This window comes from Hyperolius riggenbachi, chromosome 11 (genome assembly GCF_040937935.1).
Source record: "Hyperolius riggenbachi isolate aHypRig1 chromosome 11, aHypRig1.pri, whole genome shotgun sequence".
Classification (NCBI taxonomy): Eukaryota; Metazoa; Chordata; class Amphibia; order Anura; family Hyperoliidae; genus Hyperolius; species Hyperolius riggenbachi.
Genome location: NC_090656.1, coordinates 59,306,471 through 59,329,255, shown reverse-complemented (window position 1 = coordinate 59,329,255; position 22,785 = coordinate 59,306,471). Strand labels below are relative to the sequence as shown.

The window sequence follows — 22,785 nt, the reverse complement described above, 5'->3', positions numbered from 1 at the left end:
GCAGTCCAATTGGACAGCAGTGGCATCTGATGTGGAATTTGATTGAAAACCAGCGAATTACTGCTTTCTGGCTTCCGTGTGGATGGGTGGAGCCAGCACTGCTATTCTATATGTGGACCACCAATATTTAAAGATGTAGCTGACTGCATCTATAAGTAATACATTTTGTGTGTCGAGGGCCGGAAAAAAAGCCTCAGGGGGCCGCATTCGGCCCGCGGGCCTTAGTTTGAGGACCACTGTCCTAAGTCTATGCACACACTCCTAACCTAAACCACTTTCTCATTTTAGCTGTACTTTATTAAATATATTTTGACAATTAAAAAAATAAACCTACTGTGTTTTTAAGAACCAGTGTTTGTTCTTTCTATATTTCCTGAAACCATCACTCTAGCCCTTCGGAAAAATACAGGAAACCCCATTAAAATTCCTGGATTAGGGTTTTGCTCTCTGACAGAGCTATTATGGCAACGAGAAGAAAACATACACATCAGAACATTCTTGATCATTTCATGCTTGACTGTATTTTATTGTTTCATGGCTAAACTGCCTCCTTTTCTGCAAGACATATCTTTATAAAGGAGAACGCTGAGATGTACCGCACAGGTTTAGTTACTGCAGTTAATGTTTTTCCAATGTTTGAAAGACTAATGTAAGCAGTTTAAAGGGATGTTCAGAGGCTTTCAGACTTTCCTGGTGTTAGAAATGATAAGCAGCTGATACCAGACATTATATTGTGCTTAAAGTGGTTTCTCAACACTTGGTGAAACTCCACTAGGCACCAGGGTCTCCCTATTCAAAAAACATTACATCTTACCTCGTATGCCACCCACCAACAATGTAGGATGCCCAGCCTAACTTGAGGTTGGACACTGTTCTGCAAATGTATCTCTTCCAGGTGAACACGGAGTAGCACAAATCAGACCCGAAAGTGACGTATATTTACAAGGTTATGTAGGCTCAGACCCAGAAGTGACATAGGTTTAGAGCCTTCTGCAGGCTCAGACCCGGAAGTGACGTATGTTTAGAAGGTTATACAGACTCAGACCCGGAAGTGACGTATGTTTAGAAGGTTATACAGACTCAGACCCGGAAGTGATGTATGTTTAGAAGGTTATACAGACTCAGACACGGAAGTGATGTATGTTTACAAGTTTATGCAGGCTCAGACAGGGAAGTGACGTATGTTTAGCAGGTTAAGCAGACACAGACCCGGAAGTGATGTATGTTTAGAAGGTTATGCAGGCTTAGACCCAGAAGTGACGTATGTTTAGAAGGGTAAGCAGGCTCAGACCCGGAAGTGACATATGTTTACAAGGTTACTCAGGCTCAGACCCGGAAGTGAAGTATGTTTACAAGTTTATTTAGAAGGTTGGGCAGCACGGTGGCGTACTGGTTAGTGCTCTCGCCTTGCAGCGCTGGGTCCCCAGTTCGAATCCCAGCCAGGTCAACATCCGCAATGAGTTTGTATGTTCTCCCAGTGTCTGCGTGGGTTTCCTCCGGGAAGTCAAGTTTCCTCCCACATCCCAAAAAACATACAGCAAGTTCATTGCCTTCCCCCTAAAATTGGCCCTAGACTATGAATACATGCCCTACACGATACATGCATAGACATATGACTATGGTAGGGACTAGATTGTGAGCCCCCTGAGGGACAGTTAGTGACAAGACAGTACAGCGATGCATAATATGTTGGCGCTATATAAATACATACAATGGCGCTATTAAAAAAAATTATGCAGGCTCAGACCCGGAAGTGACATAGGTTTAGCAGGTTATGCAGGCTCAGACCCAGAAGTGACGTATGTTTACAAGGTTATGCCGGCTCAGACCCGGAAGTGACATGTTTAGCAGATTATGCAGGCTCAGACACAGAAGTGACGTACAAAGTTATGCAGGCTCAGACACGGAAGTGACGTATGTTTAGCAGGTTATGCAGGCTCAGACCCGGAAGTGACGTATGTTTAGAAGATTATGCATGCTCAGACACGGAAGTGATGTTGTTTAGAAGGTTATGCAGGCTCAGACCCGGAAGTGATGTATGTTTAGAAGGTTATGCAGGCTCAGACCCGGAAGTGACATATGTTTAGAAGCTTATGCAGGCTCAGACCCGAAAGTGTCTTATGTTTAGAAGGTTATGCAGGCTCAGACCCGGAAGTGATGTATGTTTAGAAGGTTATGCAGGCTCAGACCCGGAAGTGACATATGTTTAGAAAACTTATGCAGGCTCAGACCCGGAAGTGTCTTATGTTTAGAAGGTTATGCAGGCTCAGACCCGGAAGCGATGTATGTTTGGAAGGTTATGCAGGCTCAGACCCGGAAGCGATGTATGTTTGGAAGGTTATGCAGGCTCAGACCCGGACGCAACATATTCAGAAGGTTAACCAGGCTCAGACCCAGACGTGATGTATGTTTAGAAAGTTATGCAGGCTCAGACCCCGAAAGTGACGTATATTTAAAAGGTTATGCAGGCTCAGACCCCGAAAGTGACATATGGTTAGAAGGTTAAGCAGGCTCAGATCCGGAAGAGACGTATGTTTAGAAGGATATGCAGGCTCAGACCCGGAAGTGTCATATGTTTAGAAGGTTAAGCAGGCTCAGACCCAGAAGTGACTTATGTTTAGAAAGTTAAGCAGGCTCAGACCCGGAAGTGACGTATGTTTAGAAAGTTAAGCAAGCTCAGACCCGGCCGTGACGTATGTTTAGAAGGTTATGCAGGCTCAGACCCGGAAGTGACATGTTTAGAAAGTTAAGCAGGCTCAGACCCGGAAGTGACGTAGGTTTAGAGGGTTAAGCAATATCAGACCTGGAAGAGACACAAGTTTAGAGGATTAAGCAGCTGGACACCCTGGAAGTGACACATGTTTAAGGGGTTTAGCAGCCTTAGATGAACATATGTACTGACTCATTTAAAAAGATGAGCAGGTCATCTGATCAGCTAAAGAGAAGCTTTAAAGCAAACCTTAAGCAAAAATAAACTTATGAGATAATGAATTATATGTGTAGTACAGCTATGAAAAAGAACATTCGTTGCAAGGAAGAGTCTCATTGTTTCCAGCACAGGAAGAGTTAAGAAACTTCAGTAACCTATGCAAAAGAGCTTCTCGGAGCTCTTCACCAACTTGGGTCAGCTACAATCCTGTTTTCTGAAGCACTTCTACAGCAAATAAACAGTGAGAGTCAGGTTCAGATAAGGTTTCACTGCATGAAAGCTCAAAGGGCCATTAGTTCTGCTCTGTTTCATAGTTTAAATTACAGATTGTGGTTTGTAAACTGCAAATATAACAGAATGATGCAATGTTATAAAAAGCTATAGAACTGAAAATAAAAAGAGAGATTATTTTCTTTGCTGCTAATGTTCTATTCATTATACACACTACGCATAAAATTCACTATATCATAAGTTTTGTTTTTTTTTGCTTCAGGTTCACTTTGAGGCTTTTAAAGAAGCCATCATTCTTAAAAAAAAAGGTACAGATAACTAGTAAACCTTTTGAGACATCCAGTCCAAGTTCAGTGATACTCCACAGAGTTCTCCTTTAATACATAAGCAAAGAGCTGCCCTAAACTGCAGCTCTGAAGTGAGACTACATTCCAGGAGGTTAGGTGTCCGCACAGGCCTCGGTTTCCCTGAACCATGAATCTCACCCTACAAACAGTTTCTTTAAACGGACATATAAATATAGTAAAGTGACCTCTGTGCGGCGTATATATTATATTCAGACAATTATATAATTTGGAATATAGGGGGCTTAGTTTATTTGAAAAGGAATACTTTAACTTGAGTAGGTGTAAACACGTGTGCAAACACTCACCACTTATCCACACAGCGCAAAAAGATCAACAATATACCCTAATGAGCCGTCATCGCTAAAGTTACGCACAACACAAAACCATGAAGAGAACGCACAAAGTGACTGACCCATAATACTTCACAGTTCACAGGTTCCAGTTGGCCCCAAGCATTATACAACTTTTATATATATATATAAAAAAATAAAAATCACATACTTGTGAAAACGGACACACAACATACAGTGAGGAACTAAAAGTATTTGAACACCCTTTAAAAATGACACAATGTGATTTACTAAATGTTTTTTTCAATGCGGTCTCTCACAGTGGGAATGCACCTACAATGCGTGTTTCAGACCCCTCCATGATTTCTAAGCGGGAGAACTTGCAAAATCGCAGGGTGTTCAAATACTTCTGTTCCTCACTGTAGAGAACGAGAACACAGCGCTGCGATCACCACAGTAAAAGGTTTTCTTACATTGACTGGTATATGAAGTACACTGTACACTAACAACTGAGGCCCAGCGTGCGAAAAGGTCATTCGGGATCAGTCGGAGGCTGTTTCCTGCACAGAGTAGCTGCTCAGTGATCCTGTCTATGGAGAGGGGACAGAAATATAGTGGTGTGGCAAAACAGACTAAGCATATTTTCCAAATTGCTCAGTAGCCGACAGTTATCTGGCAGCAGTCGGGTGAGATGGGCACAGGGCGCGCAGTACGACGGCTCTACCTGCTGCCGCTAAAATCTCCGGCGACGTTAAATACTATTCCCTCCCTGAGTTGTCGCAATGCGGAGGGAGGTGTAATCTGAGGTCCGGCAATCGCTAGATCCCCGAATTGCCCTTACGCGCCCTGCACAGCATACCACTGCTGCTATGGGGCGTCTGGTTTCAGCGCCGTGCCCACCTGCTTCGTCAAGAACAGGAATATACACATTGTAAAAAAAAAAAACACAAATCATTGTGAACAACTGTTTCAGGCAACAAGTTGCAAGTGTGTATGGGCCTCAAGGCACGTAATCGACACGGGAAAATCGGCCAAAGGTCAGATTTCAGGCTAAGTATGATCAGTTTATAAATAGTAGTGTAACTCACTGCAGCTCAAATAGTGTGAATGAGCACTTGATATTACTGAATTCCATTTGGAGGAACTACTTGAATATTTTTTTTTCTGTTTGAGCTTCAAAGACTGGTTACAATCCTTAAACTACCCATATTATTTATTATACCCTCCTCGGGGCCCGTTTCCACTGCTGCGATTCCCTGCACACCAATTTGGGTGCGATTTTCTAGCATATTGGAGTTAATAGGCTGCATATGAATAACATTAATAAATTCCAGCAGGAGATCTATTGAAAACCGATCAAACTGCAGCGTTGCACTCTTAGATACAGTACAACACTATGGGCCCTTGATCTACTGCCGCTCCCCATTAACCTAGATCCTCCATCCTGTCCGATTGATACTTTTCGATGTCCAACTTACCGTAACCAAAAGTTTTGGGGAATTTACAGGGGATCAATTCCCTGCAGATCAAATGGGAAAATTGATAGGTATGTGGGCACCTTAAATGTGCTCCACAAATAATGGTGAAGGATAGGAGATCTGAAGACAGCTCAGGACACTCCTAATTTCAGTTTTGTTGAGTTTGCAGTAATAATGAAATGAAGACTGTGAGAGTTTAAAGAAGTTATTTAATAAAATATTTGTAGTTTCTACTCTGATAGGAGAAGGACCGGTGTTGGTACATCTGCTGTACTTCTAGGCAGCATGGCAGAAGCGCTGAACATCTCTACTCTGTTTTCTCTGAGCATCCTCATCTGCGACGCAGCCATTAGCAGGCAGCACCCCCTGATGACACAAGCCGCTCACACAGATATCCCCGTCAGCAAAATGCTACGCCGCTAATCTGCAGAGCCATAGCTAATCCACCTCCAAACCACAGACGCTGCAACGGGCTAAGAGTGGCGGTAACCCCTGCACTGCTGGCCAGTCAGGGAGGTAGAAGCAGATAGATAGAGGAGGTGGCATCCTCCCACAAACCCAGAACATACTACTTACAGGCCTAAACTGATTTTATTTTTCACGACTTAAAGGGGAAATAAAAATAACAATGAATAACATTTTTTTTTTACAATATTCATTTATAAATGATTTAGTCAGTGTTTGGCCATTGTAAAATCTTTCCTCGCCCCGATTTACATTCTAAAATTCATCACAGGTGGTGACATCTTTAGTGCTGTCAGGTGATCAATGCGGAATGTTTGTTTACGGAGAATTCTAAAGCCATTACAAAATATACCTGGTCTCCCAGAGGTGCAGAATTCCATATAGCTAAACAGTCTAGGCTAAGCATCACTGGGAGGGCGGGGCTACATATCAATATACAGCAATATAAAGATATGGGAAGTGTTTCTGATGCTGAAACCAGGAATATTACTGTTCAACTGGGTATCCTGAATAACTTACTGCATTCTACTGAAAGTCACTACAGGGCCTCTTTAAATTTAGCTTTGAGGAAACACAACATGTAAAGCAAGTCTATAGAGGGTGATGGATTTGTGTTTCTTCCCCCAAGCAGCTGCTGCCCGATGTGCTGCCGGCTTATAGCAACTACAGAAACAAGATGTGAAACATAGGTCTGCTGCTGTCAATGTTACGCATATTTATGACTTGTCTAATGTCTAAATAATAAAACAACAACTTCATTAAGGTTTCCTTGATGTCGCCACTGTTACTGATCAGCACTAGAGAAGGTCAATGAAATGCTAGTAATTGCAGTTTTCATGCAAATTTGAAGAGTCCCTGTAGTGACATAATGCAGAATGCAGTAAATTATCCGAGATACCGACTTCTACAGTAATTCACCTGGTTTCATCATCAGAAACACTTCTTATATCTATATATTGCTGCATATTGGTATGTAGCCCCACCCCCCAGTGATGCTTAGCCTAGGCTTCTTAACTATGCAGAATCCAGGTATATTTTCTACTGGCTTCAGAACTCTCAGTAGCCAAAGATTCCGCCAAGATCACCTGGCAGAACTAAAGATGTCGCCACCAGTGATACATTTCAGAATGTAAATCAGGGAGAGAAAAGATTTTAGAATGGGAAAACACTGACTAAAGAATGTATAAATAAATATAGGAAAATAAATAAGCAATGTATTCATGATGCCATTTTCACTACAGTTCCTCTTTAATGTACATTGTATGCAGCTAGGAAGCAAAATCGTCACAGACGGGTTAAGGAGTTTAACAGCAAATATGCTGGCATGGCATTTGCTACACCTGGATCACTTGATCTGCTGACAAACAGGTAACTGAATAAAGGGAACCCAAGGTCAAAGCGCTATGGAGGCAGCCATATTTATTTAACTTTTAACAATACTGGTTGCCTGGCAGCCCTGCTTATGCTGTGTCTCTAATACTTTTAGCCATAGACCCTGAACAAGCATGCAGCACATCAGGTAATCTGGCTCGGCTGACTCAGGTATTTACAGGATTAGCCATATGCTTGTTCCAGGGTTTTGACTCAGGCACTACGTATGCCAGAAGATCAACACTGCTGCCAGGCAACTGGCATGGTTTACAAGGGAATAAATATGACAGCCTCCATAACCCTCTCACCTCGGGTTCCCTTTAAATATAGAAAAGTGGCATTTCTGGACACAATGTGAACTGGATTTTATTATCCTGTTTCTGGTACACGGATGACCTATAGCAGGGGTCTCCAAACTTTTTCAGTCAGGATTAGCAACGTGTTGCCCTTTAATAACTACTAAAGAGACAATAAATATTTTAGATCACTGTGTTTTCGTTCTCAGGATAAGGAAAAAAATATTTTTCCTGCAAAGGCAAAAGACTTCCCATGACATACAACACACATCTTGACACGCCCACACGCTTGTAGGTATATTTCTATATAGAATATTCACATTAACTGTACCTAAAAATACCAACTCACAAGAAAAGTCAACTGTTTGCAATTTCCCCAGAACAACAAAAACGTAATAAAATCACGATCGTTCCCCCAGACAGGCTGCGCTGGGAGATACAGGGTTAAACTTTTACTCTGTCCCACCTTATAAAAAATAAAGAAATGTATTTTCTCTCTCTTTCCCCGAGAACACTGTAGCTTGCAAAATATACAGACAACACTTCTAATAAATACTTTTTCAGAAGTAGACAAAAGACTTTTTTTTTTTTTTTTTTGAAAATATATATACTCTACAGCATGCTTGAGCAACCTGATGCCACCCAGTGGTGGGGAAGATACGATTCCCAGGCCGGCAGGGCATGCTGAAGCCTGTACTTCCTCTACCACTAGGGGGCTGTAGAACTGCTGAATCTACAGCCTCTCTCTAGAACTCCCCCTCACCCATGGAGGATAAAGATGACAGTCTCTTGAGAAGGGCAGCAAAAGGTTAGCATGCAGATTCCCAGCGCTCTTGCAATTCTGTCTTTTCAATACTGAGATGTATGCCAGGCCGGAGGCTCCTCCTCCCCTCGCGCTACTCCACCGCCATCTGCTCAATGTGGTCCGTGAGCTGCTTAAACTTCTCTGAAAGATGGAAAGAAATAAAATAAGCTTCTAGCAGATGGGCCTGACCTACAAGCAAAGTATAGTCTGCGATACAGCCAAATTCCAACCAGATATTTAGTTTTGTTTTAGACAAAGCAAGGAAGGTTAAAGTGTAATTGCAGGGATAAAAATGCCCCATTTAGTCACTTACCACCCCCCCCCCCACCCCCCCCGAACCCCTCCAACAAGAGGGCTGGTTGAGAGCTGTGCGCAGCCATGTTCCTGTCCATGAATGAGCACAGCCACACTGGTGCAATGGCCCTCGTGCTTACGTAGTCACATTAAAAGCCAGGCCTTATCGGCTCCATGCTACTGGGTAGGTGTGAGGCGTCCTGCGCAGTGCCGCCGCAAACTTCCACAGGGACCCAGCGTTATATCTGTGGCCTTTAGCACATGGGAAGCCTCAGGAGTAGGGATGATCAATGAGATGCAAATGTTTCTGAAATTATACACATTTTTATGCAAATGTATGCAGTTTGAAAACGGACCAATGAATTTAAACCCAGGTTTAAATTGATTGGTCCATTTTCAAGCTGCATATATTTGCATAAAAATTTGCATAAGTTTGCATCAACGTGAAACAATGTGCATATCTGTGATCATCCCTGCTCAGGAGGATCCAGGGGCTTCCATCCACTGAGGTAAGCATGTGACTTCCTCCCCTTTGAAAGCTACAGGTTTTCTTTGAAGCCCACATGATTTATTTATTTTTAAACTCCCTCCCTACCCCACATATTCACCAGATCACCTCCAAACACCATCAATGGCCTCACACTTGGGCTTCCAGATGGGGACCTAATATTTTATAAAAGAGGGCCACTGTGTCATCACAGGTGCCCCACCTCCCACAGTCTCTTTGGAGAAAAATCAAGGCACAATGCACCAATCACCCCTTCCCTCCAGAAACTGATTTAGATGAAAAGGGGCCCTAGATAAGATAGCAGTTTTTGCCCCCTGCTGATGATCACGTGATTTTTTTTTTTAACCAAGATTGGATGGGGGCTAGCATTCACTAGGTCCCTAGACTCCTTTCAGGCCCTAGGCAGCTGCCTAGAATTGCCTTGTGGATGATCCGGCTCTGCTTCCCTACATAGTTATTGGCAGGGCTAGGGATGCCAGTTACGGACACTGTTTAAAGTGGACCTGAATTCTTGTACAGGACAGAAGGAAAACATGGAGACATGCACCCTGTATGAGAGTTTAGCCTGTCTATTTACCCCTCATCTGTGGCTGATCACAAGTTGCAATTTGATCCCTCAGCTGTGTCAGTTGACTGCCACTGCAGAGAGGCTAATTTGAAAGCAGGAAGTAGGTACACTTCAGATTATTGCCTTTTTTTTTATCTGGGTGTAACAAAAGAAATGTTTTTCCTTAAAGAGAACATGTAACAAAAAAAAGTTCCCCTGGGGGGTACTCACCTCGGTAGGGGGAAGCCTCAGGGTCCCAATGAGGCTTCCCCCACCCATGTAGCTGCAGGCAATCCAGTGCTGGCTCCCCCAAACTCTCTGGCAATCCTCCCTCGACAAACCTGATAAGCGCTGATTTATTTACCTTCCCTGGCTCCAGTGGGGGGCGCTGTTGAGGCACTCAGCGCAGAGATAGGCGGAAAAAGCCGATCTCTGTCGGGTTTGCTCTATGGCGCAGGCGACTTGCACCTAGTAGAGTGGCGCGACAGCGATCGGATATTTCCGCCCATTTCCGAGCGGAGAGCCGATACTGCGCCTTAAAGAGACTCTGAAGCGAGAATACATCTCGCTTCAGAGCTCATAGTTAGCCGGGGCACGTGTGCCCCAGCTAAACCGCCGCAATAGCGCCGCTAAACGGGGGTCCCTTGACCCCCAAACCCCCCACTGCGACACTTGGTCGCAGATTTGGTCGCTCCTGGAGGCAGGGCTAACGGCTGCAGCCCTGCCTCCAGTCGCGCCTGTCAGCGGCGCATCGCAGCCTCTCCCCCGCCCCTCTCAGTGAAGGAAGACTGAGAGGGGCGGGGGAGAGGCGGAGATACGCGCTGACAGACACGCGTGGGGCAGGGCTGCGGAGGTTAGCCCTGCCCCAACCAGCAAGCGCTCCCCCGCTGTACGGAGGGGATTTGGGCGATCAGGGACCCCTGTTAAGCCGCGGGATAGCGGCGGTTTAGCAGGGGCACAAATGCCCCTGCTAACTCTGAGGTCTGAAGCGAGATTTATTCTCGCTTCAGACTCTCTTTAACTGGAGCCGGGAAGGTAAATATTTACATCCCCGCCATTCCGGGAGCTTTTTCACCACCGCCACGGGACACAGGAGGATGGGGAAGCCTCGATAGGATCTGTATGCTTCCCCACCCTAGGTGAGTACCCCCCAGGGGAACTTTTTCTCATTACAGGTTTTCTTTAAGGTTATTATGCTGTTGTGTATCTTTTAGAACAAGAGAGGAAGTTCTGACTTCATGTTCATTTTAACACTAAAAAAAAACAAAAAAAAAACTTTTGAAACTATAGCACCATCCAGAGGACAATTTAGGTGCTGGTGGCACCTAATCAATATTGGGATTGGGCAGGCGGAGCCCGATAAATAGTGGAAGAGAAGGCAAATTTAGTGACAAAGGCAGCGCCGTTATTGGCAGAAATTGTGTGTGTTAAGTTAGTGTCAGACATCGGTAAAGGAACGTTTAGTGTGAGAATAGGTTAGGGTTAGTGATCTAAAAACTTGGCTCTCCAACTGTTAAGGAACTACAAGTCTCACAATGCATTGCAGGAGTCCGACAGCCACAGTCATGATTCATAAAGGCAAATGCATTGTGGGACTTGTAGTTACTCAACAGCTGGAGGGCCAAGTTTGCAGATCACTGAGTGAGACGATAAATATCAGTGGAGATTATGGCAGGGAGGGTCAGTTAGGGTTAGGCATTGGAAGAGGGAGGGCTCGTGTTAGTAAAATATCTGTGATTTTTACCGATATTTTACCATCGGAATTAGCCACCGACTATTGTAGAATATTGGTAATTTTACAGATATTCCACTAGGGGCTTTCCCCGACATCCAAATTACCACGGCAACCTTTTTAACCCGTTAGCAGCTTCAAAGGGATTATCTGGTTTGAGATAGTGCACTGCTTTTGAATTAGTCGTGCTGTAAATTCTTGGAATACTTTGACTAGCAGAGGACTTGACTTTGCTAATAGAGGATATAGAAGCTGAAAGCTGAAGGCCTCTGTAATTGTCTCACACTGCCCCCTAGTGACAAGTGGCCATAAATACACATTACAGCAGTACTAATTAGTAGCAAGGAAATTTAACAAATATGAAATTAGAAATGTGCTGAAATGAATTGGCCTGGAGCACTTGCAAGCCTCTAAATAAATTGGCTGCTAAAGGGTTAAATGTACACGTTTGGGCACTAGGTGGCAGAGAACGGTTTTATAGTCCAGGCAAAATCTCAGTCTAGTGGTGCTGGTCTTTCACTGCCAGTAAGCTGAATGGTGCACTAGTGAAGAGTAGTGTCACAACCGCAGGAGCGTACGAATCACAAGACTGGCTTAACACAATAACATTCTAGAACCTCAGTAAGGAACTGCTGGGATATTCCGTGCCATATCTGAGGGACAACAACATACAGAAGCTTCCACACACTTACCCTCATCCAGATTCCCGATCACAGCTTGTTTCTTCAGAAAATCGCTGCACAGCTTCTTGCTGAGCCCGAATGCCAACATGTTGTGCGTAAACGTTCTGCAGGAGATTGGAAGAGAAACGGGGAACGAGGACGTTAAGTTATATACTTAAAGTGAACCAGAGAGGAAGCACCCTCATGTATTTTACCATATACCGTATATACTCGCATACAAGCCGAATTTTTGACCCCCAAAAAGGGGGTCAAAAGTTGGGGGGTCGGCTTGTATGCGAGTCTTCCCTGGTGGTCTAGTGGTGGGTGGTCGGGTGGTCCGCGCCCCGCTCCCCCCCCTCCCCCCGCGGCCGCTGCTGCTATTACCTTGTTAGACAGCGGCCGCTTCCTAATCCGCGTTCCTCCTCTTTCTCAGAGTGTATCACAGCAGCGCGCCTGGCGCTGCTGCTGTGACGATGCAGGGGGCAGGAAAGAGCGGTTCCCTTGGTAACGGCGATACAGATCGCCGCTATAGGGAGCCGCGCTCTTTCCTGCCCCCTGCATCGTCACAGCAGCAGCGCCGGGCGCGCTGCTGTGATACACTCTGAGAAAGAAGAGGAACGCGGATTAGGAAGCGGCCGCTGTCTAACAAGGTAATAGCAGCAGCGGCGGCCGCGGGGGGGAGCACTACCCACCTATGCTGGGCACTATACTGGCTAAACTGGGCACTTTACTAGCCATACTTGGGTACTATACTGGCTAAACTGGGCACTATACTGGCTAAACTGGGCACTATACTGGCTAAACTGGGCACTTTACTAGCCATACTGGGGCACTATACTAGCTAAACTGGGCACTATACTGGCTAAACTGGGCACTTTACTAGCCATACTTGGGTACTATACTAGCTAAACTGGGCACTATACTGGCTAAACTGGGCACTATACTAGCCATACTGGGGCACTATACTAGCTAAACTGGGCACTATACTGGCTAAACTGGGCACTATACTGGCTAAACTGGGCACTATACTGGCTAAACTGGGCACTATACTGGCTAAACTGGGCACTATACTAGCCATACTGGGACACTATACTAGCTAAACTGGGCACTATACTAGCTAAACTGAGGCACTACCTACCCATACTGGGCACTATACTGGCTATACTGGGCACTTTACTAGCTATACTGGGTACTATACTAGCTATACTGGGCACTACCTACCTATACTGGGCACTATACTAGCTATATTGGGACACACTGGGGGGCTGCACCAATCCAGCATTTCCTACCCCCGGCTTATATGGGGGTCAATCATTTTTCCCTGTTTTTTCAGGGAAAAGTTGGGGGGTCGGCTTATATGCGGGTCGGCTTATATGCGGTATATCAGTGGTAACATTAGAGAAAACACCTACCCTGCTCTCTGTTTCATTCTTAACTGTTCAGCTTGCTTGTTATTAGCCCTGATAAAATCCCCGACTGAGCATTCAGTCTGGCTTTGCTCAGAAATCATTACAGCTGAGTCTGTCTTCTCTGATGTATTTTCAAGCCTGCCCCCTTCTGTCTCTGCTATAATGACTCCGCTATAATGATTCCTAAGCAAAGCCAGACTGAGTGCTCAGTCGGGAATTTTATTAGGGATGATAACAAGCAAGCTGAGCAGTTAAGAATGGAACAGAGTGGAGGGTATGTGTTTTCTCTAATGGTCCCACTGATATATATGGTAAAATACATGAGGGTGCTTTGTCTCTGGTTCGCTTTAAGCATCCAATGGCAAAGCTAAGGAGCTGTGGGCTGCAGTATATGGAGCACCAAAATGTGTCAGCCACAGTCAAGAAGGAAAATGATGTTCAGTTGCACAAAAAGTTTTTCTTTTTTAACAATGCAATTGAGGTGCAAAACGTAATCTTCTTCAAAGATACAAGTTAATTTGTAAAAACATCCAAAGTGAACCACCAGCCACATGGATAAATATACCTAGTAGCATTCATTAGTGGTTGTCTTCTTTCTGGATTTGTCTATTCCAGATGATTTTGATTGCCAGTTATTTGGATTTATGTCCGCTCTGTTTTTTTCCAGATACACTGTATTTATGAGGCCTGAAGAAGGGTTAACATACCCAAAACAAGCTGGTGTTGTCGCCACAAGATAATTACACTACTGGCCTTTTGCTCTTCAAAGTTTACACTTTGGATGCTTTTATGAATTATCTTTGAAGGGGATTAGGTTTTGTACCTTAATTGCATAATAAAGTGAACAAAAAAAGTTTTTTTTTTCTACAAATGAACACCAGTTTCCTTCTTGACTTTTTATGTAGCTGTATATGTCCTCATACTAGATACAGACCAGTGTTAGTGTGGTGGTGCACCACTAACAATTTAAGTAGATGTTTACTGAAGCAGCTCCCAAATTGTTTTACTAGATACTGTCTCGGTGTCAGAGATGTGTAAGCAGGGGAGGGGACAGCCGCAGTGTCAGTTGTAAAGAGGGGAGGGGACAGCTGCAGTGGCACAGAGGTGTAAAAAGGGGAGGGGACAGCTGCAGTGTCAGCGAGGCGTCAGCAGGGGAGGGGACAGCCTCAGTGCCAGAGAGGTGTAGACAGGGGAGGGGACAGCTGCATTGTCAGATGTAAGCAGGGGTGGATAACAGTCACAGTGTCAGAGAGGTGTAAGCCGTACATTTGCGGTTCTGCCCCTCCGCGGGACATAACTTGCTTACCTGTACCCAAAAAAATCATTTTGGGGGGCACTTATCCGAAATGTGTACGTTAGTCAGTCTGCAGTGCGGTGTAATGAATTTCAGAACTACTGATGTTCACTCTGTAGTTCCCCCTCCCAGATTATCCATTATAGTAAACATCCATACAATGAAGCATATTGCTGAGAGACATACCCGAGCTGTCCAAATGTAATGTTCTCATTAAACTGCAGGCTGTCATCGCGCTCCTCCTGGGTCATGTGATACCATTTATCTCTGGTGGGCGAGAGACGACAGGCTGTCACTAAAAACATTATTTACATCATATTCTATACAATAAAATCAAGAGTTAGTGAGGCAACAGAGGGATTTGTGGTTTTCTTGGCCCCCTTATCCATATTCCCAACTATAACATAGTAAAAACAGCTCATGTAAAAGCTACCCCTACTCCAGGTAGCATATCGAGATAGACAGAGGGGAAAAAAAAGCTTCAGTATCTTTTAAACTTTCCAAAAACAAAATTACTCTGAACATAGCAAACCACACAGACGTTTTATGTCAGAAGCCCTTATTAGAGGACTCTCTTACACCCTCATTTACTGTCATCTTCTGCAGCACTTTACAGAGTACATAGTCATGTCACTGACTGTCCTCAGAGGAGCTCTCAATCTAATCCTTGCCGTAGTCATAGCCTAATGTCCTACTATATTTATTATAATTTAGTTATATAGTCATCTTCTGCAGCACTTACTTTACAGAGTACACAGTCAAGTCTCGGAATGTCCTCAGAGGAGCTCACAATCTAATCCTACCACAGTCAGGCTGATGTCCCATCATGTAACTATTATATATTTATATAGAAATTCATCACAGATGACGACATCTTTACTCCTTGTCAGTAAAGCTCTGTGCAACGATTGTTTACTGAAAACTCCAAAGCCAGTGATAATAATGCCTGATCACCCAGAATGCCCTGGGTTGAGAATTCCACTAAACAGCGTAGGCCATGACATCACTTGGGAAGGCGGAGCTACATGCCAATATACAGCAAAATATAGATATAGGAAGGTTTTAGCATCAGAAACACTGATGCAAACATTCCACAGAGATCACCTGCCAGTACAAAATTTCAGAATGTAAATGGAGGCGAGGAAAGATTTTACAATGGCCAAACACTGACTAAATAATTTATAAATGAACATTGTAAAGCATAAGTGATATTATTCAGTACGTTATTTTCACTACAGTTCCTCTTTAAGCTTTGGAACAGTAGATCCCTCCACATCCCGCCAGTGCTACATGTCCTGTACTATGGGGATAATATATCCACCTGGAGCTGCAGATCGTGGTATAACCATTCTCTGATGGAATAAATACAGTTTTGAGAATGGTCAGCCCCACCCCCTTCCTTCTGTTGGACCCCCACCGCTGATGACAGGCCCTTACACGGGTGACACATCACGTCTGCTCCCCAGCTGTGTACAGGGCGGGCTCACACTGAGGACCGCCCCTTCCAGAAAGGGTAATGACAGGCTCTGCATCCGACTGTGTGCCATAATTACAGCTCCAGGCACAGCGATCTCTCCCATCTCCAGGACTTTCTTGTAATTTTGACATTTTCTCAGCAGATGAGATGCTGCAGCAACAGCTGAAGGTCACATCATCCCCACTGTACTTTGCTTGTCTCAGTGCTCCACCCAACTTCTCAGGAAGAAAGATCCGCACACGAGGCAGACGCAAGGCAACACGTGGGTCGCGTTATTAACCCTTTCCAATTCTCTGTCGTACTATGTCTGACAATGGCCTTTTCCAGCATAGGTCATAGCCTGAATAAAATACGGCACAGCATCAGCCACTTTAGATCAAAGTGTTGGACTTAGTCCGTAATTTGAATATTACATGGGCTCATCACTAGTGGCGCTGTGCTAGATCTAGCCTGGCTCAGCATCACCCAATGTGGATCAAAGTTTGACATTTTGATACCCTCCAGCACTTAGAGAATTGCTCTGGTACGCGTGCACGGGGGCGGAGCTGGCGCCCGCCTTGCCTCTTACCCCTGATGCCACGTTGCCTCTTCTCTCTAGAGTGAGAAGAACCCTTCCGCAACACACAATACGATTATCTATGCACCCCCCCCCCCCCCCACCCCACACAGCTAGAGTATGATTTATGGGTGTGGGAGATCATAAAATGTAATTGTAAAGGGTAATCCCAACCCCAGACATAATTATTCACCTAGTGTGTTGCAGGTTGTCAGCGGCTGAGCTGGTATTTATCGGTTTATAAGCTCATTCCAATTCGTTATTATAATACTTTCTCAGGAGCCCCCTTACCAGCCATTCCCTGCAGCGCAGACTGCCAGAGCTCCATGCTGCAATCTTCTCCAGCAGTGGTCTGTGCCCCACCCCCCTTGCACCATAACAGAGTGATGATGCCAAGACAAGCAGCGCCACCTACAGAGCTTACTGTTTATTCCTTCCTGGCTGAAACCCACTCGGACGCAGGGAAAAAGGATGCAAACCTGGAGCTGTCGCTGCGCAAGGTGAGTTTTAAAGAGGCCCTGTAGTGACATATAGTAGAATGCACAAACTATTCATGTTAATTACTTTTAAAGTACATTTCCTGGTTTCAGCATCAACAAAAACATATGTAGCCCCGCCCCTAGCAGTGATGCTTAGCCTGGGGCTGTTTAGCTATGTGGAATCCTGAGACTAGGTATATTTTTTACTGGCTTTGGAATTCTCAGTAAACAGACATTCCACAGAGCTGCTCCGTGACGAATTTCAGAATGTATATCAGGAAGAGGGAAGCTTTGACAATAGGCAAACACTGACTAAATAATTTCTAAACAAATATATTGTAAAAAATATGCAAACTCTAAGTGTGGAACTATACGGATGCTGAAATAACAGGCATGATTATAACTTTGTTACCGCTGGTTACAGTTTCCTGTGGTTGATACAGTCACCTGTCTTTTTCTAACCAACGTGGATTCCTCTATTTTGATGTCAGTACTATGCACAATAGGTTGATTAAATCCTGCACATTCTCTCAGTTTCTGTGTACTGTGATCTTACCCGGTTACCAAAGTACCAAAAAGGGCTTTCCTGACCGTTCATCTCTGAGTAAAAGTTTTACCAATGGCAAGTTGTGCATCTCTGTATTCAATCTACCGTCTTATTTGAAAAGGTTTGCTCTCCCGAAAAGTAAATTTCAGCTAATTCCTGTGTCTCCTTCCCTAATGTCTCCACCCCACTACCCTCTAGACTGTAAGCTTGCAAGGGCAGGACCCTCCTCCTAGTGTTCCTTATTCTGCTGTAAGTTATCGTATAAACATGCACACGTATTGGTGATGTCCCACAAGACACATCAGCTATGTATTTGTATTGCTGGATGTCCTGATTGTACAGAGTTCTGAACGCCTCGTGTCTCTCTCCTCCCTGGCATTTGTTTTGTGCTATGTACAGCGCTACAGAGGATTTGGGCACTATATAAATAAAAAATAATACATTTAACTACAAAGCTGAGGGACAAGTCAGACATAAGATGGCAACCAAAAATCTGCTTTCTCACTGAATACAGGTAAGGTGCGCCTCAAAGAGAAAGCAGTTTTCTAGCAGAGAAAGATTATTATTGATGATGATGATGATGATGTTTTGGCCTTGAAAGCGGCCAGCGTTCCTGACGCCACAGATAAACTAAACTAACAAGACAAGGTGAAGCAGAAAGATATGACTTCAGCCAGTAAGAATAGAATAGAAGCACCAACCTCTCCTCCTCTTCCTCTCCAGCATTCCCTCTGCAGCAGCAGCAGAAACAGAGGCAGCAAAGGTGAAAGGTTAGAGGTCATGCCAAAAAGAATGACATCACCGGCAAGACAGGAAGCAAGCTATGACATCATCCCCTCCAAGAGAACCCAATGCTCAGGACAACTACAACACTCCTAGGCAGTGTAACTCTTTTAAAGTGTTAGGTCTACTTTTACTGAAGAATGCTTAAAGGACACTTGAAGTGAGAGGAATATGGAGGCAGCCATAATCAATTATTTTTAAACTATGCCAGTTACCTGGCAATCTGCTGATCTTTCATGCATCACTAGTGTCTAAATCAGCTACCTGAAACAAGCATGCGGCAAATGCAGTCAAACTTAAAAGACCACAATCACACAAAAATATAAAATTTAAATAAAATATATACACATAAAAAGTACATTTCTCCCAAAGTAAAATGCACTATAAATTTAATTTTTCCTATGTCTCTGTCACTTACAGTAGGTAGTAAAATGCTGGCACATCTGAGAATTTGGACTACCCCATCTCCTTGTGGGGGATTCTCAGTATCTCCTTTATGAAAGCACTCCCTGGAATGGATCTATACAAATATGTCAGTCAGCTTCCCTACTTGTCTTCATGCTATTTTGGCAGTTGGACTGAGCAACCGCTGTTCAGTGCGTGCTTTTGTAAGTAAAGAAATAACTGAAAATCCCCCATGAGGAAAATGACTAGTCCAAAACCTGGCAACTCTGTCATATTTTCACTACCTACTGCAAGTGACAGCGAAATAGTGAATTGAAGTGCATTTAATATTATTTAATATTTTTATCTGCGATAGTTGTCCTTTAAAGAGAACCCAAGGTGGGGTTCTAAGAATGATATCCGCACACAGAGGCTGGGTCTGCCTATACAGCCCAGCATCTGTTGCTATGTAGTGTCCCCCCAGGCCCCCTCTGCGCTCTGCTATGCCCCCATCAATCACAGCCGCGCTGTCGACACGTAGCGTGTCGCAACGGGCTGTGTTTACCTATGTAATGTCACTCTCGCCGTTCCCCCCACCTCCTGCATAGCTCCGGTCCCCGCCCACGTCCCTTCCCTCCAATCAGCAGGGAGGGAAGGGACGCGGGCGGGGACCGGAACTATGCAGGAGGGGGGGAGGGGGGAACGGCGAGAGTGAGACTACATAGGTAAAGACAGCCCGCTGCGTGTCAACAGCGCGACTGTGATTTATGGGGGACAGCAGAGCGCAGGGGGGGCCTGGGGGGTCACTACATAGCAACAGAGGCTGGGCTGTATAGGCAGACCCAGCCTCTGTGTGCGGATATCATTCTTAGAACCCCACCTCGGGTTCTCTTTAAAGTGTACCAGAGCTGATAAAAGATTTATACATACCTGGGATTTCCTCCAGTCCCATAAGCTCGGATCACTCCCACACCGCCATCCTCCGTCTTCTACTGCTCCGGTAGCGGGTCCCGTAACTTCAGCCAGTCTGTGCTAGAGAAGTGCGCCCTCTACTTATCTCTTCGGCAGCTGCTGGAGAGATACGTAGAGAGCCCACTTCTCTTATGTCAGACTGGCCGCGACTGGCTTAAGTTATGGGACCCGGTACCGGAGCTGCAGAAGGCTGAGGACAGCGGCGTGGGAACGGTCCGTGCTTATGGGGCTGGAGGACACCGCAGGTATGTATAAAACTTTAATCAGCTCTGTTTTCCCTTCAAAGGATACATCCAAGCAAAAAACAAATTGTTTTAAAATGTCAGTTTTGCAAAAAAAAAAAAAACAACACATTTTTAAACATCCCTTTTTACAGGAAGTTGTTAAAATTAGGTTGTATTCAACAATGCGTGATACTTGCATTACAGATTTTCCATTTGTGTTAGTACAGAGGATTATCACTTCGCAATATAAAACTGGTATCTTGTAATCCAATACTCTATGTTTGTAGATGCTATCAGCACTTCTGGAAATGCCCGATACTTATTGGAGAGTCACCTTACAATGAGGAGAGCAGTGGGCACACTTTCAAAATACCCTATTCAGGCATGAACCAGATTTGGTAGACAATGCAGCTTCTTACTGTCAGAATAAGCATAGTGTAAGGGGGGGGGGGGGGGGGGGGATGTGAAAGAATACGTTACAACAGTGGTGCTCAACCTTTTTTTGGCCCGAGGGCCGAACTTCACATCAAGAAAAATCTCGAGGGCCGGAACACATGCATACAAAATTTCGATGTAAAACTTTTAACGTTTTTCTAGTAACAGTTAACATGGTGTTGGAAATGGAAAGAAAACGACAATCTAAGAATTGTTGTACTCACCATTTGATGCACATTTTCTTAATGAGAAGTTTGTGGGTGTCCTGCGGAAGGGGAGAGGATCGAGTGGTATTGCGTCTCGCGCATATACCAGCGTGTGATCGTATTCAGCCCCGGGTAGCGCTGGGATAATTAGAAAGCCTAGCTCAGTGGTTACTGCAGGAACCTTCCTCCAATAGGAATCAGCCTAATTCCTATTGGAGGAATGTTCCTGCAGTAACCAATGAGCGAGGCTTTCTAACTATCCCAGCGCTACCCGGGGCTGAATCCGATCACACGCTGGTGTATGCGCGAGACGCAATATCACCTGATAGTACGCAATACCACCCGATCCTCTCCCCCTGCAGGACACCACGGGCAGACACCGCGCGGGCCACAGAAACTGGCTTAGCGGGCCACAAATGGCCCACGGGCCGTAGGTTGGGCACGCCTGCGTTACAAGGACATTTAAATAGATTACACACATGGAATCCAATGCTAGGAATACACAATGCGTTTTTTTCAGTCGATTTTCGATTACTTTTTCCGCTTGATTTCCCACTCGATTCTCTTATTTTTTCCTATCAATTTCCATTCACGTCTATGAGAAATTGAGCAGTAAAAACGATCGAAATTAAGATAGGACATGTCAGATATTATCGAACCATCTATCTGCTGAAAAAATGCATGGTGCATTCTCAGCATAAGAAAAATCTGATAAAAAAGGAGGGCCCCTTTGATCTGTTTGATCATTCTATCTATTTAACAGTGATCTAGAAAACCCAGTGTTCAGGCGAGTGAATGTGGATGGAACGCGGTAGTGTGGGAGGAGCACAGGAGTGTGGGTGGAGCACAGGAGTGTGGGTGGAGCACAGGAAGGAGTGGAGGAGGAGCACAGGAGTCACAGGAGTGTGGGTGGAGCACAGGAGTGTGGGTGGAGCACAGGAGTGTGGGTGGAGCACAGGAGTGTGGGTGGAGCACAGGAGTGTGGGTGAGCACAGGAGTGTGGGTGAGCACAGGAGTGTGGGTGGAGCACAGGAGTGTGGGTGGAGCACAGGAGTGTGGGTGGAGCACAGGAGTGTGGGTGAAACACAGGAGTGTGGGTGAAACACAGGAGTGTGGGTGAAGCACAGGAGTGAGGCTCCATAGCTTTGTACTGCAGCTTGTGGGATATTACATTTAATCTCTGCTGACATCAAATATTGATTGGAGCTCAATGGTGGTACAGTAAATGACTGATTTCAGGAAAGTAGTGACCATTTACCACATCTGTAAAATGATTGTCCAGACTATAATGTAAAACTAGGGTTGTAAATGGCTCTATCTTAAAGGGGAAGTAAAATAATATCATTTAGGGCCTTAAAATTACACTTAAAGGGGAATGGAAATAATAAAATAAACCAAAGAGTTTCACTTACCTGGGATTTCTGCCAGCCCCTTGCAGCTGTCCCGTTCCATCTTCTCGCTGCCAGCTAGTTTTGGTACTGTTGTAAGTCGACGGCAAGCCACACGTATCTTTCATCGCATTCCCGCCCACAATAGTGTCCTGCTCTAATAGTGCAAGACGCTATAGCGGAGAAAAATACATGTGGCACGGGGCGTGGTTGCCGAGTCGACCGAACCAAAAGTAGCTGGCGGCGGGAGAACGGAGAATCGTGGAGGACCTGCACGGGACAGGAAGGCTGCAAGGGGCTGGCAGAAGCCCCAGGTAAGTGAAACATTTTTTTTTTAATTTCAGTTCCGCTTTAAATGGAATCTGAGGTGAGAGATATGGACATATTTATTTCCTTTTAAACAATGCAGATTGCCTGGCAGTCCTGCTGATCCTCTGCCTCTAATACTTTTAGTCAAAGACCCTGAACAGGCATGATGTAGATCAGGTGCTTTGACTGAAGTGTGACTGGATTAGCTGCATGCTTGTTTCCCGTGTGTGATTCAGCCACTACTGCAGTCAAAGATATCAGCAGGACTGCCAGGCAACTGGAATTGTTGCAAAAGAAAGACATCTTATTACAATATTTCCTTTTATAGGCACATTAATGATGTAACAATTGTCTGACTGAACGCATA

General features: G+C 44.8%; 1 protein-coding gene across 4 annotated transcripts in view; it reads right to left on the bottom strand.

Annotated features, from left to right (window-relative positions):
- Positions 1-6,849: 6,849 nt before the first annotated feature.
- The window catches only part of KIAA0513 (KIAA0513 ortholog), a 105,702-nt gene continuing 89,766 nt past the window's right edge, over positions 6,850-22,785 (bottom strand). For 3 of the 4 annotated variants that reach the window (XM_068260143.1, XM_068260144.1, XM_068260145.1), the window contains exons 10-13: positions 18,419-18,448; positions 14,845-14,925; positions 11,986-12,080; positions 6,850-8,353 (exon numbers count right to left, since the gene is read on the bottom strand). In XM_068260143.1, the coding sequence (XP_068116244.1) occupies positions 8,304-8,353; positions 11,986-12,080; positions 14,845-14,925; positions 18,419-18,448 (256 nt within the window). In that variant the 3' untranslated portion in view covers positions 6,850-8,303. The remainder of the gene's footprint in view (positions 8,354-11,985; positions 12,081-14,844; positions 14,926-18,418; positions 18,449-22,785) is intronic. The other variant, XM_068260146.1, reaches the window with a different exon arrangement.